Raw genomic sequence first — 15,211 nt, 5'->3', positions numbered from 1 at the left:
TACTTTGTAACTGAGGCTCGCGTCTTTGCTACCCAAGCTGTATCAGATGCTGAGCAATGCTAGAACCAGAAGCGCCTAGAGCCCACAGAGAAAACATGAAAAAGTGGCCTTGGGCACTGGAAAAGGAGAGGGTAAAACAGGATCTACCGAGAGCCACTCTGTTCCTGGACACAAATAGGACTCCACCTGTTCTTGAGGACATTCATGCTTCTACTCCTCAAAATTACATAGAACGATAGAACAAATATAATTCAGGTTTCCAGGCAAAAGGAACTGATCTCCCACAAGACCCAGAAAAGCAGCATCTTGGAGTTTCTGCAGCCAGAAGCTGTGGACAAAATAAGCCGTTATCAAAAGATCTACATTTCAGACTTCTTTTATCAGTTTCACTCCGACTGCCCTTCACATCCTCTCCTTCCCCAACACCCAAGTGCTCTGCTACCTCCTCCTAGCTCTTCCACTTCTGTAACTCTAACCAAAATTAAAAACAAAGCTTATTTACCATAGCACAAGTATGCTGCATGCATACATGACTTTTTCCTCTGTTTATAACATTACATTCACCCTCTTTTCTTTTGTGTCCCATCTGATGTATGGTTTAAAGTAGTATTTAAGTACAGAGTGGCCTGATTTCTATCAAGTCTTGATGTAGCACTGCAATATTTCTCCTCACTATCTTGACACACGTGAGGGAAGAAAAAGGATGATTCCTAAATGGGTCCCTCTACAGAGATTTAAATGTCTGCAGGCTTCCATTTCCTTGGGCTGAGATTTCTCAGGAAAAAGAACATATAAAATATGCAACGACATCTTCTTCCAGCAGGAATGCCATGCTTTTTACAGACCAGTCTTGGATGCCTCCAGTGGCAAATTATTCCCTGATGGCCAATTGCACTGAAGTAACTCCAGATAAAATTCTGTGGTTTGTTGTTTGTTTTTTTTTTTTTTTTCTTTTTTTTTCTTTTAAATCAGAAAGTCTCCACAAATTGAAGTAGAAAAGCCCCATCAGATAAACCAGCTGGTAATGAGGTATTCCTGTTTATAGTATCCTGCATACAGAAAGTTTTTGTAGGATTTGTTCTAACACAGCCTACTAGAAACATATCAACCTGACATCTGGGAAAGTGGTGCCCATAGTTAGCAACTGTAGGATCCTTTACTGCTTGGCTGGGACTGACCGTGCAATTACCCACTGAAGATACAGTTCAATTTTTATAATCTACCAACATGACTTGCTGCTACCAGCATGTGTATTAGTAAATACCACTTCAGTCGCAAAAATATGAATTGTAATCACACCACCGTATAACCTACACAGTATACCCATTATACTACACGGCATAACCAAGCAGGGAATGAGAAAAGTTGTACAAGCAAGGAAAATGACTTAACTGAACACATTTCATTTCCCAAATACATACACAAAACAAAAAATAGCTGCCATCATGCTTTACTGTATCCTAGTTACAGTGCTATATACTTCCCCTTTGGGCTTAATGTTGCAGGAAAATGGCTTTCACTGCAGCAGGGCAGGTTAGATTGGCATATCACTAAATACAGGCAAGTATGAAAAATAACCAATAGAAAATACGAAACAACCTTTCTTCATCCAATAACTGAATGTGGCAGTTTCTGCAGTGATTTTAATGGATGCAACCAGTTAGTATACACAGGCTGTCTACATGGAAAAACTGACCACCAGCGCAGCTCTTTCAGCAGAACTATTTCACAACAGCTATTCTGGGACAGTCCTTTTCACTCCATTTCCTTTGTTCTTCAACAGTGTCTCTACATGGAAGAAATTACTGCTGAACAGCCAAAGTAAATTAGAACAATTACCACAGTAAAATGTCATTTTTACATGATTCTAGATCTGGAATTATTAATTGACTGAAAAGGCACCTATTTTCCTCTTTTATACTTATTTATTTCCTCTTTCAGTTTTACGTTTCACTGATTAGAAATACAGTTTTGTCCAGCAAGCATAATTCATCATTACCACTGCAGTGAAGTGACTGACTTGATCCTCATCTCAGCTATGTGCATTTTCACGGTGAATAAGTAAAATAAGTAGAGATGCCCAATGGCACGTGAACAGAATCACATTCTACAGCTCCACATTGTTTAGAGCTAAGAAGAAAAATAGAAAAATGCAACTTTTCTTTTGGACTTAAATACATAGCAGCTATTAGGAAAGCTAGCCACTGTCCAAGTTTCCTTCTGTTGCTGCTCAATCAGATCTGCTTAGAATTTGCACTTACTGCCAGTTCAACCCCTCAACACAAACCTCCATAATTAACTTCAACTTGATGCTAATGAAACATTTCCTGCTACCACTGTGCACATTCTTTAAGCCTGACAAGTATGCAAGTTCACAGCGTCATAAGAACAGTGTTCCTGGTTCAGGCTATGTGATGAGTTAGTTACTGGCCATGTGGCAATACACCTGTTGACAGACTAGCTCCAGTTTACCCAGAACACAAGACTGAACATCCAGGACTGGGATACTGTGAAGCAAAGCCAATCAGATCTGAACCTTAAGAGACACAATTTAAATGAACTTAGTGAAAAGGAATACAGACAGTACATTTGATTTCAGTTTACATCAAAGCAGAAACTTTGCAATTGTTGCCCAAAAGACACAGTAGCTGAAAAATATGACAGGCATACCTTCTTGCATGTAGAAACAGAACATCATTTGGCAAATCACTGTTCTGTGATTTGGAAGTCATCTCCTCTAACAATAAAATCCCTAGGAAAAGACTCTGGAGATCACCACTAATTAGAAAGACAATTCAAGACTGTAGGACTAATATGACTGTCAGTGCTCTGCAGTGAAGTATCATAGAAGCAGTCACTTTAAAACATTCCACAGCAAGCACAAAAATGTTCAATATGCTTGCACTGCAACACCAAGGTCATTTCTGTATTTTTGAATTGAACAGGTTTCAGAAAAAATACGAGTTGTAAATAATTAAACAACAAAAATACCCACAAATGCATGCCAACAGTTTAATTAAATTTAGAGTTTATTCCAAAATGACTATTTCTTTCATTAACAGCAGTAAAATATTTTTCAAGATCATTACTCATGTCTTGAAACAAAAATTGGAAGCTATTACATATTCACACCTGAAATACAATGTCAAACTTTATTGACCCTGAAAGTATACAAAGAAAGTCCTTATTTCCTTTGGGTGAACAGTTACTATAAAGTTTTCTGAGGTCTCTGTACTGTTGGAGAATCCTGTAAAACACAAAAATGTTGGTAATTTATTCAAGAAGCAGCTTTACTCAAATGTACATATTATTCTGTCTCAAGAGTTTTAACTCATCCCTTCCTAGAAGGCTGGTGTTTGAGCAGATTGTCCTCCTTAAAGCTGTAAGTAGTATGGAGCCTAAGATGCACCCATTCATAATACTAAAATATACAACAGTCCATCTACTTTTCACACACTGACTCACACAGAAAAAGTGAACGACTCCCCAGTCATGCACTTTTTCTTCATCATGAGTAAAGAGCAAGCAAGTTCCTAGCTGCAGGTCAAGCAGAGCTCTAAACTCCCACCCAGCCCAGCCCGAAACCTCTGCAAGCTTTTTACAAGGCACATATATGGATATAAGTGACAGTAAGGACAATGTCCAAGCAACTAACTGGAATGAGAAATGAAATGAGGTCACCCACAGCATTTGACTTGAGTGTCAGCCCCAAGTTGAATCATATCCACACAGTCCTTCAAGCTGATTACAGTGGGGATTTTTAACTGCAGCTGTCTGTTTTTCTGCAGCACAGGCTTAAGCTTAGATTAACACAACTCACCAGCATCTAACAAAATCAATCTGTGTCACAAGTGTGAATTCATAAAGTAGCCATTTCTATCTGGAGAAACTCCAGAAAGATTTCAAGCTTTTTAATGCTTCTATGCAAAACAAGGCATCAGAGAAATAGAGCAGTCTAGTATTTGCAGGGAATCTTTGCTAAATGTTATCGCTTGCAGGCTCTGCCAGATACTAGGTCTGTCTTATAGAAGAACACTATATTTTTAATCTTGCAAGTATTTTTATATTTTTAATTAGACCATTCATCAAGCTTCAATAGTCAGCAACAATATAGACACCAACCACCTTATTCCACTTACCTTTGCTTGGATATTGTGCAGTCTTCCATTTCCACCGCTTCAAAGCGTTTACGTCCCAGGTACCTGTGAGTGATCGCTCTTCCACTAGGATCACTGATCCTAATCCATTTAGCAAAGACTGTGAGTAAAGAAAACACAAGGAATCAAACCATAGTTTATTGAAAATAGCATCACACTTACGGTCTAGTATACTGTTAGACCAGATTAGAACTTTCGTCTCTAGCATTGATCTGTTAAGCAGAGCAGTAGAGACTTTAAAAATCTGCTATGTCATGCAACATAAGGGCAACTACAGATTCACCAGGCTTCAAACTAAGAGGCTGAGGTACTGAGAGCTTCCTCTGTGCTGTAGTAAAGTTCAGAGCCTACTAATCTCTCCATTCAAGAGCTGAAACTCACACTGCACTTTTAAAAACAAAACAGAGAACCTTCACCTTGTTCCCCAAGTTTGTCATCCCAATCAAAATTTCATTATTTTAAAATAATAAACCCCTGCCACATATTATAATATAATCTACTTCTATATAAAAGATCAAATAAACAAGAAACTGAAAATACACAGTACCTGAAGGAAGTGACCAAAGTTTCAACAACTCACAGAAATAAACCACAGAGAAAAAAAATGTTTGTTTCCTTTGATCCTGTCCACATGTCATTAACTATAGGTACAACTTGCAATAACTAAAGAAACAGCAAAACAAATTACCACTCTCTGCACTGGTTATGGTACTGCGGGAAGTGTTATACAACCAAGAGTTCAACAGAACCAGTCCTACTGATATTTATGCAGATCTTCATGCTGTGCCTATGGTCACTTCATGTGAAGTAATGGCTTCTGTGTTCTAAAGCTGAGTAAAAATGAGACCTGCTTCCCTCTGAGGTTAAAGTTATACTAGTATTTCTGTATCCATCTTTTGTGGAGTCTCTAGCATACGGAACGTTTCATTCCAGAACCAGTTCTCTTTGAAACAAAAACACTTCAATTGGTACTCTGTCTGAAAGGATTAAATTTACCTTCAGATTTACCATCACAGGTTGAGACAGCACAGGATCCTCTCCAACTTCATACAAGTGCCTAATTCTTAGCAGGACACGAGTGAAGTCTGCATCACCTTGCTTTTGTTTACCTTTAGGAGAAAAAAAATGCAAACATTTTCTTACTTTAAAAATTTTCAACTTTTTTTTTTTTTAAGCTTTACAGTCTCGTAATTTGAACTTAATTCCCATTTTTTAAAATCAGCAAGAGGACTAACAGCAAGAAATACCCAGCTCCCACTCTTGACAGGAATGACGCTAACCGGCATGATGAACTCATCATGCAGGAGAAATATTTTACTGTTTGAGTAGAGCAATTGTACAGTACAAATAACTATCTTGATAGAGGAATTTAACACTTTGAATAAATAGAAGTACTAGCCATAGAAGATAGACAGAAAAGAAAGCCAGCTTCTTTAAGTGTAACATCCAGCTACTCTTTTGAAAGCACCTACCCATGTGGACATTGTGGAGCTGCTCTGCATGATTAGAGCTGTATCTCCACCCTGGAATGCTCAGAGTCTGGAGATGAAGATTAGGTGGGACAGTTACAGGTGAACCATGGACTGAATTCGGCTGAAGTTGTCTGGGTAGCTTTGGTTTATCTTCTCCATGCAAAGTGAAACAAAGCAAACATCAAACATCCATCACACACACAAGCCTGGCTAGGGTACTGTGAAAGGGTAAAGAGATTTTTGTTTTTTCTTCCAAGACAGATGCAAAGCAGATGCTATGCTTTCTGCTCCAAGGCCTTCTGAGATACAAAGCAGAAAGCAGCATGGTTTTAACTGCTGGAGAAGTATATCAGAGCTTTCCATAAAGAAAATTTCACTGCAGCTTGAAGTTGCTATTACACTACCAGGCTCCAGCTTTAGTTAATAAGTCAAACAAGTATTTTTAAAAGAATGACTCAAAAATGGTCATTAAGGACTCAGCATCCAGGAAGCTGATATATGGTGCACTAGCTACTTGGCACTAATTCCCTGTGTGGACATTTTGTTCTCATTAGATGCTTTAAGATTTATTCTCCTCTGAAAGTAGAGATAAGTACATAACAAGAGAAACATTTCATACACTTGGACAACAGCCATGTTTGAAATTAATGCAAAGTAATTAGCAGGCTCTAAATTTGCCTCCTAACTCACTGTATACTAACTTCGCCACACAGGAGGCTTGAAGTCTGCATTTACAAACTTAACAGCTAAATCAGAGCAAAATAAATAAGCCATTCAGATGCTAAAGATAGCACAGGAGACAGAATGAGTTACCTGATAATGCTCCAAACATTACCACTGGCCTATGTTCTAATGCCAATCCACTTGTCCGATACAACACATTGGTGACATCCTTGGTTCCTAAAATAAGCCAAATCACAGGGCGAACCACTGAAGAGTCATTCAAAGTGAGATTGTAATTCAGGTCCCACTGAAGGTTGTTCCATAGTCTTCTGTGAAGCATCACCTGTATTGGGAAGGTAAATGTCACAACAGTAATCAGTCATCGTGCTTTACTTATATTATCAGCAGCCATGAAATTATGCTCTGCTATTAAAAAAATAAAATATTTTTGTATGTTACCTCCACTTGTCCATTTCCTTGACTTGAGACACCATGAGCTCTTTCTGCAAGGAGCATCAGCCTTGTGGTATCATCTTCAATGTAGGCAGTCTGGACCATAGGATAATAGTTCTAAAAACACATAGTAAATCATGCAGTGATAATATTAACTTAGGTAACAGTAATGGAGAACAAAGATAACACACAACTGACTTTGGATTACAGCTTTGTGCCTACCCGAGCCACTGTGTTATTCATATATGCCTTGAATGGTCTTTTCTGAATCTGATATCCATTGCTGTCAGTGTAGAGTACCTGCCTGGTGTTCAAATTTGTGCTTGTTCTTAGAACTGCTTCACGATTTAATTCCAAAGGCCCAATGCTGTATTCTTGCTCTATCCTATGGCAAAGCAACTTCCCGTCGTAGCCTTCTGGTACTGTATACATCCTGGTATATACTGCATATATGTAATCCTGAGCGGTAACATTACTATAAAAATCAGAGGAAAGATATGCAGAGTTTATAAAGTGGAGCACTTGATCTGTTATGTCAGGATTTGCAAATCATGATGTCATCCTACACACAGAGAACTTTCTTGCCTGTTTTCTATATGTTTCATGTACATGTACAATCATTATTAATTTCAATTTAATTTTCAAATGTACAGATATTCAGCTGGAGTAAATGATATCCCACAATTTTCTTTGGCATTGCAAGTGTAAAGAGGACTCTTAATTTGATTAGAGAGGCTCTGCTTCTCTCAAAATTACAAAAAAATTTAAAATAATTATGACTCCCTAAGCAACACATTTACATTTTACAGAATACAGGTATTTTTTCAATCTGGGCAACATTAATTTTGATGCAAGAATTCCACTGTTTTCCAAAGGTCCTTCTCAACTACAAACCTTGTACAATGCCATGAAAAGCAAAAGGCTTCAATCAAATAACCAGATTTAAAAGAGGGTGAAGGGGTTATAGACTAATATAATTTTAACACAGAAAAGTAGCTAGTTCATCAGGGGCCAGAGTGTCCTTGTGGAAGATTCATTTCTCCTTTCTCTAATCACTTGTAAGGAAGAGATGCAGTTATAAAAATGAACCATTATGTCCAAATTCCACCCATGTAAGAAGATGTTAGCTGCACTATAAAGCGAACCACAGATGATAACTCTGAAAAATCTTCACCTCCCTTCCTACAGTAATATGAGCTATTTAAAGGAGGTGCTTCCTCAGCACTACGTTTAGCAGATGCGTGCCAGTTCTTTTGTCTAAATCATAAACAGTACACAGAACTCACTGTCTAGGAGTAACTATACAGAATTAATTTCATAGATATCTACAGAGAATTAAACATTCCAGTGAAGTGAAGCTGTAATGGCACTGCACCTGTAGAAATACTGCCGTATCTCTGTCATCAAGTTTCCAAAAACCACTTCCAATCCCACTGCTTTTGATACTGGAACAGCTGAAGCATTTGGGGCAAATAAGTAGTTATCTGAAATGGGTCCTTTCATCACGTCTCCATTCACATGGTACTCAAGGAACTCCTGGGTCACCTGGACAGTCTGGTTAGTCTCCCTGTGAATCCACAGAAGAGGAAAAATCATATTACTTAGAAACACAGTTTGTACATAATAGATGCAAAGCTGAACTGCAACAGGAATGAGGCTGGGAATGCAAGTAAAAAAAATCTGTTTCCTCAAAGTGAATAATTGATTTTGTAAGATTTAGGAAATGAGGACAGCAGAGAATTAAAGTGCTTCCCATCAAGACATCTGTCAGTGTGTACATAGATGGAGTTTCTATGTAATTTATACTTTTGTAAAACAGAAACATCTTAAGACAGAAACAACATCTACATTAGCTCATTGTTTTGACGTGAGAGTTAACTACAGGATCAAAAACTACCTATTGCACAAAAATGAAGTATATCACACCATATTAATGAATAAACAGGTTCACTTAACTGACTTTGTAGCTAGGTAAATCAGCATGATGCAAGTTTCTGTATTTAACACTGGTAACAAATATAATGGCCACAGGACAGCAACATTTACACCCACTCAGTACCTACTTTGTCTCCTCCTTTCTCCCCTGAAGCTTACAGTTCAGCTACTCATGACTCCATATCACAGTCTTTGGAAAGTCATATGAAGGCAATTTAAGATGTTACTGCCCTCAGCTACCTGCTCTGCTCTTTTGGAGCCTCGCTGGCAAAACAGGAAAAATAACTCATCTACTTTTATCTACTAGCCCTGTTATAGGGCATTTCCAGTGCAGGGGCAGGACCTAGAAGTTCTAACTGTTGCAGCTAAACTTTATAAGGCTTCACAGTTGAAGATCCCAATATTTTTAACCTTTCCACCCATTCTGACCTGATGCCTCGCTCTTTCCTATTACCCCAAAGCAAAGTTCCTGAAACTCAAACATTCTGGGCTTGCCTGAAGCCTTGTGAAGAAAGTGAATATCCCATTTCTCCTACATGCTGAATTCCAGCTCTTGCTGCCTGCCAGAACAGGATGGAGAGAAATGGGAATTGAATTCAGATTTTTGTTCTTCCTCATTATATTTCTTATTATATTCCTCATGGAATCTGGAAACAGTTAGGATCCAGAGCCACTTTGAGAAAGTACTTACTCCAGGGCTCTTAATTAAGGCACATCTATACTTTTAAAGCTGATTTTAACTATACTGGACAACAAGTTCTTGCTCTAGGAGGCAGAATTATGAACAAAAACACAAAGGTGAAAGTCACTAGGCCAATGCCAAAGGGGTCAAATCTTCCATCAGTACATAGCTGACAATCTGAATCCTGAGCAGGCAAAAACCAGCATAGCTCCACTGAAGCTGAAGGAATTGGGCCAATTTGCATCAGCCACGAAAGACAGTCTGCAGACCCCAAATCTTACCTCAATCTTGATTGTTCTTCCATTTTATTTGCCCGATTAAACAGAATTTCCTTAGTTAAATGTTTCTTTTCAAAAAGATTTGTAGTTTCCTACCATAGAAACAGTGATGCAGGACTTGCAAAACACTACTGATTAGTAAGAAAAAGCTCTTACTTTATCACTTAAGGCTCATTTTATAGCCATTGTGTATGTGCTTACTTATTTATTTTTAATACAAACACACATTCATAACCCTCTTCAGTTCTCAAGTACAATGAGATTCTGCTGATGTACTAGTTAATACTGGGATATGTCATCTTAGACTGATTGCGTGATTAAACAGGGCAACAACATTACAGAAATAGTATGGAATCACAACTGGGCTAGTGTTGATGTTTCTCGTAGGAAGGAGAACATGTGAACTGGAAACAAAAAAAGAATAATTATAAAGAACATTTTGCTAGTTAAGTCTCAGAATTAAGGCACATGATAGAGTCCTTGGACTTATTTTTACAAAGGGTTTTACAGACTCTGAAACATTATTAAAACCAAGCAGGCAATCTCACCTCTCTGTAATGCTGTGCATTAGATTTGTGTTTTGGTCAAACAAGACTTGGTAGCAGTTGTTAACCACAGGAAGCAACTGTTGACTTTCTTGATCTGCACGAGTTATGTCTTTTTGTTTGTACTTGACTGATCTTCCAATAAATGCAGACTGCTTACCATTCAAGGCTTTAATACTGTATTTTCTGTAGCTCAAACCACTTATTGCAACTAGAATATAGAGATCATAGGTAGAATGGGACTCCGCCGAGCTTTGAACCTGTATGTTAACATACACGACAAAGCTCCATTACAGAAAATTAGTTAGCAAGGCAACTATCTTCATGTGTTGTAAGCTCTAAATTACAAAAATTAACTACTACTTTAAAAAGAAGTTTCTAAACATGCCATTCTTACAATTCTCAGCTATAATGTAGATCCATGCCACTTTTAATTGGGAGTTTGGTGAACTTGGATTAAGCTTGGCCTTTCTGTGAAGGAAAGAGGGTCACTAAGAAAATTACAAAGTTAGACCCTATTTTAACATAAACATGGAATTGTAGATCTTGATTTAAGATTGCATTGCAAAATGTCTATATGAGCAGAAATAATCACAAATTAAACCAATCAGTCAAATGACAGAAAAGAGACTGAAACGTAAGGGAGGTGACTAGTGCAAGTATAAGAAAACTTGTGGCAAGAGGAGAAAACACCCAGACATGCCCTCACCTTAAGCAAGGCACATAGAGAGGGAGTTAGAAGCATGCAGCACACTTTTGAACAGTAAACAGAACACCAGTGTTACTCAATATCAAAATATCTTAAACAACAGTTTTAATCATCTTTCAATTCAATATATCCTGCCCATTAATGTTATATAATTTAGTACCACTTTTGGTTTGGGGCAAGAAAATGAGACTAGAGAAATACTGTACAGATTACATTGACAAAGAGGTTAGTTATGACTAACCAGAAATTAAAGCAAGTTGTCTGTACCTTCACACTGTGGATTGGCATATGTCCAGTTACCCACACTGCAGACCTCCTGACCTTAGTGGTTTCAACAGGGCCTACCCGTTCGCTCCCTTCACTATACCACCTATATATGTGGTACAGAAGGCGGCAGAGCGCTTGCCAAGCCTCAACTCCTCTCAGACACATACTCACATCAGGGTCGTGAGCTAAAGATACTTTCTCTCAAAAGGAAGGAGTGTGTGATATGAATGTACTTTTGAACAGTACATACTGCAAGACCCCAAACCACATTCTTGTTACTGGTAAAGAGATTTCATTTAGCCTCAAGTGACTATCCACATGCATATATGGGTAACTTCTCGCAAAAGAGAGGACAGACCAACTCTGGAACAGAGAACTTTGTATTTTTAAAATAAAGAATTACAGCTTGACTTCAGGCTATCCTAAATCCTGAAATAAATGCTTTAAATACATGTCAATCTTCTTGTACCTTACAAGGCTGAAGTAATTCAGATGGCTGGACTTCTGGGAGGTAAGTGGCTGACAGGTAAAGGCAGTATGGTCAGTATGTGCTAACCCAGGACACCGATGGCTTCCAGATAAAGGCAGTATGGTCTTATGCCATCATCATGTATACGTGCAGGAAGAGGAGACAGCTGTTGTGTATCAATACCTGACTACAATGTGCCTCGATGTCCAGTGATAGTCATAGCCACAGATAACAGAAACTCTGTCCAGCTGGCAGAACTTGCTGAGCTATCTGGCAACTCGGGCACAGAAGGGAGCATTTGGAATTGTGTCATGCCTCTTCAGGCCTTACGTGCAGGAGGCATTCCTACAGGTTTATCAAGCCATTGATGATGACACACTCTCTACAACAGCGGCTCCTGAGAAAGGCTAGTGCTAGTTTTCACTTGAGGCCACTTTCTTCTCTCCCAGGGAACAGCTGGCCTTGTCTTGGAGCTTGGCTATGACAGAATGATATATCATATGGCAGCTGACTGTCCCCAGTTTCTTTTGGGCTTGTAAATAAGACCTAGATTTCTTAAATCTCCTCTCCTCCCCAAGGCAATCCGTCAATTGTACAAACAGGACTATCAATTGTAGGGCAGAGCTTCAACCAAAACCGCTTTATTGGAAACAGTATTTTTTATGGAAAGAAAAGCAAGATAAGAAGTGCCAGGTCACACACAGCAAGCATGCAAGGGACAAACCAAACACACTAGAAGAGCAGGAAGCCCTTTTGGACATTAAGACAAAAAAATTCTAGTTGAGAGAACTGGCAAGTAAAAAAAACCAAACCAAACCAAAAAACCCACCACACTTGAAGGAGGACTAGGAAAATCCCTGTTTGAACTAATATTTGTTTTCAGGGTAAGGTTCAAGCCAGGGAAAACTCACAAGTGAAAGAAAAGCAACAGAAAGAAACAAAGCTGAAGTACCTGTGCTGGTACAGGAAGTCCCAGTTCATCATACACACTCATTGCTAAGTGGCTGACAGAAACTGTGACAAAGGTAGTGATGTTCCATGCCAGTGGATTATAGACAACAACATACTGGTCAACATCTGTAGCACCTTTGTGCACACAAACAAAGTTATCAGTCACTAAAACTATGTATTTTTAAAAATGGGATATTAAAAAGTATTTGAGAGATCTGTCTAGGTACAACCATCTTACAAAATTTTAACATAAAACCCCACAGTAAAACTTCATGATTGAAAAAAGGAAAACATGTTCTAGTACTTCATAAAAGCCTCTTCTGCTTTATTCTTCTATTCTTTCCCCAATAAAGAGAGACTGCGTATTCAGAAAATGACACCTGAATTGAATGTAAATGCATTTAGTGAAAATAAGCAGCAGGAGTGAGAGAGCAGCTGCATGGTGCTTAGTTGCTGGTTAGGGTTAAACCATGACAGTGTTATACAGAAGATCAAATGAGAAGCCTAATCTAAAAACCACCCTGTAAAAAAATGAATCAGTCCGTTGCACAGCCCACAGCACTTCTTACATTTGACAGTTTAAAAAGTTTCCAAAGTAAAGATAAAAGGGAATGTACAGTCTTTAGATCCTTAAAAATTCCATTACATTTTTTACACAAGCTGATAGTACACTACAGCAAGAACATTTCTTAACTGTGACTGTGCTTCTTACCATGTAATCTTACGTTGCATAGTAAGGTTAATTAATTACCCCGATCAGCACCTCCCCCTTCCCTCCGTTATATAGTTGAGGTCTGAATCTGCGAGCCAGATCTGATATATACACTGGGGCAGGAGTCAGCCTAACATCAGCTTAAAGGTCCTGGTTTCAGATGCTTGAGGTCTGAGAGCTCATAAATTCATCCGAGTTTGCCTCAGGTCTAGCAGGTCTCATAACGCAAACAGGATTTTCCAGCCATGGTTCACAGAACTTAGGTGGTACATAGTATGTTGATTGTTTTGGAGGAAAACATGATAGCTTTCATAAGTTAGTCTGAAAATCGGAAAAGCTGTGTTAAAAAGTACCTGGTATTCCTGAGTCTTTATTGTAAACAGAAGAATAGACCTCTCCGTTCTTCTTCACATTGTTCATGTCAAAGATTATGGAAGCCATTAGCTTCTTTACGTTGAATATTCCATACATCAAGTTATTCATGTACATGTCCTTCACCTTGGGAGACTCTGTTCCTGTTATACCATCATGGTGCTGGACCTTACATTTAAGAGTAGTTTGAAAGGTCACAACGCACAGGATGACAAATTCAGGTTTGCATTTATATTAACATGGTCCACTAACCTTCAGACATATAACTTAAAATAATAAGGTATTACAGCTATATTCACAGATTCACATTTTGCCTGCTCCAAATTGCTATATATAGAATGAAACAGTCAAAGACAAGGTGCACACAGATTTCCCTCTATACATATTTCTCTCAATATTTAGAAATTACTAAAGTTACATACTTAGAGGAAAAAAAAATACAGGTTATCAAAACCAAGAATGCACCAAAAATACCATAACAAGACAGGTTTTTCATTTAATACTAAGATCTGGTCAATAACTTAGCTGACAAAATATTTATTACCAGCAAAAGCAATGAGGCCTGTAAATGGTTACTGGTATGAGGCTGATCGCTTAGCTGCTGAACTTTGAAGAAACAAATTTGTCCTTCTTCTAATTTGCAGAAGTAGAGATTATCAGGAGTTTTCAGTTAGTTCAGTTTTTGTTTATTTTATTTTTAAAAACCATTTTGTAAATAATAAAAATAACATTAAGAAAAGGAATTTCATGTGCAAAGTTTGAAATCACATAATCTTTTACCAGCTGAAGAAAACATTTGCCAGTAACCTTGTCTTAAATGCATGGCTACGGGGCTGAAGTGATGTTTCAAGATGTTTTTTTGAAAAATTGCTTTATTTTTGCTTGTGACTTGCTAAAGGGGAAACTTTTTTCTAAAAACATAAAAGCAACCTCAAGACACTCCAGTTGAAATGCTTAAGCAAAGCTTTGCCTTTGGGCAATAAACATTTTCTTGCAAATTAAAAAATAAATCAATCTTTACCTCTGAAACCGCCCATCTAAGGCTCTGAAGTTGCTTTAAGGCTCCACATTTGCAAATAGAACTTGCTGGGTGTTTCCGGACATACTGTGTGAAAAAGGACTCTCCAGCATAAAGCAGTGAACTTGCTCGCCTTGCGATTCCTTTTAATGTGCTCCGAGAAGTATAAAACCCAGTCCATGCTTGAAATGGCTCTGTTAAGAGTTGAACAGATCCAATACATGTCAAAATACGATTTCGGTTATCATTTGTTTGTTACTTATTAGACTACTACTGTACAGCTTCTTATATGAAACCTGCTGTTGGTTTACACACCGGCCATGAAATGTAATAGTTATAAGTCCTACTAAGAAACACAGCCACAAACATGCATTTTGGAAAACTACAATCTTTCATACAGGCCTAGTAACATGAATGTTGAACAAAGCTGTTTATCGACTAAGTTAATCTATGTTTGCAGAAATTTCTTCTTTGTGGATCTGCACACAACTTTCGAAGTTTCGCTGAAGCATATTGTATTACTCACTA

The 15,211-nt window shown here is 38.1% G+C and overlaps 1 protein-coding gene across 5 annotated transcripts in view; it reads right to left on the bottom strand.

Moving 5' to 3' along the window:
- Window positions 1-3,011: 3,011 nt before the first annotated feature.
- MAN2B2 (mannosidase alpha class 2B member 2) overlaps window positions 3,012-15,211 on the bottom strand; it is a 33,882-nt gene continuing 21,682 nt past the window's right edge. For 3 of the 5 annotated variants that reach the window (XM_069794019.1, XM_069793995.1, XM_069794011.1), the window contains 12 exons: window positions 14,687-14,877; window positions 13,647-13,833; window positions 12,583-12,716; window positions 10,189-10,445; window positions 8,121-8,312; window positions 6,968-7,220; window positions 6,752-6,862; window positions 6,443-6,635; window positions 5,630-5,782; window positions 5,154-5,266; window positions 4,140-4,257; window positions 3,012-3,247 (listed from right to left, as the gene is read on the bottom strand). In XM_069794019.1, the coding sequence (XP_069650120.1) occupies window positions 3,153-3,247; window positions 4,140-4,257; window positions 5,154-5,266; window positions 5,630-5,782; window positions 6,443-6,635; window positions 6,752-6,862; window positions 6,968-7,220; window positions 8,121-8,312; window positions 10,189-10,445; window positions 12,583-12,716; window positions 13,647-13,833; window positions 14,687-14,877 (1,997 nt within the window). In that variant the 3' untranslated portion in view covers window positions 3,012-3,152. The remainder of the gene's footprint in view (window positions 3,248-4,139; window positions 4,258-5,153; window positions 5,267-5,629; window positions 5,783-6,442; window positions 6,636-6,751; window positions 6,863-6,967; window positions 7,221-8,120; window positions 8,313-10,188; window positions 10,446-12,582; window positions 12,717-13,646; window positions 13,834-14,686; window positions 14,878-15,211) is intronic. The other 2 variants (XM_069794004.1, XM_069794023.1) reach the window with 2 other exon arrangements.

The sequence above is a fragment of the Haliaeetus albicilla genome, chromosome 1 (genome assembly GCF_947461875.1).
Source record: "Haliaeetus albicilla chromosome 1, bHalAlb1.1, whole genome shotgun sequence".
Taxonomy (NCBI): domain Eukaryota; kingdom Metazoa; phylum Chordata; class Aves; order Accipitriformes; family Accipitridae; genus Haliaeetus; species Haliaeetus albicilla.
The sequence above is the reverse complement of the archived record's forward strand: the minus strand, read 5'-3'. Positions and strand labels throughout refer to the sequence as shown.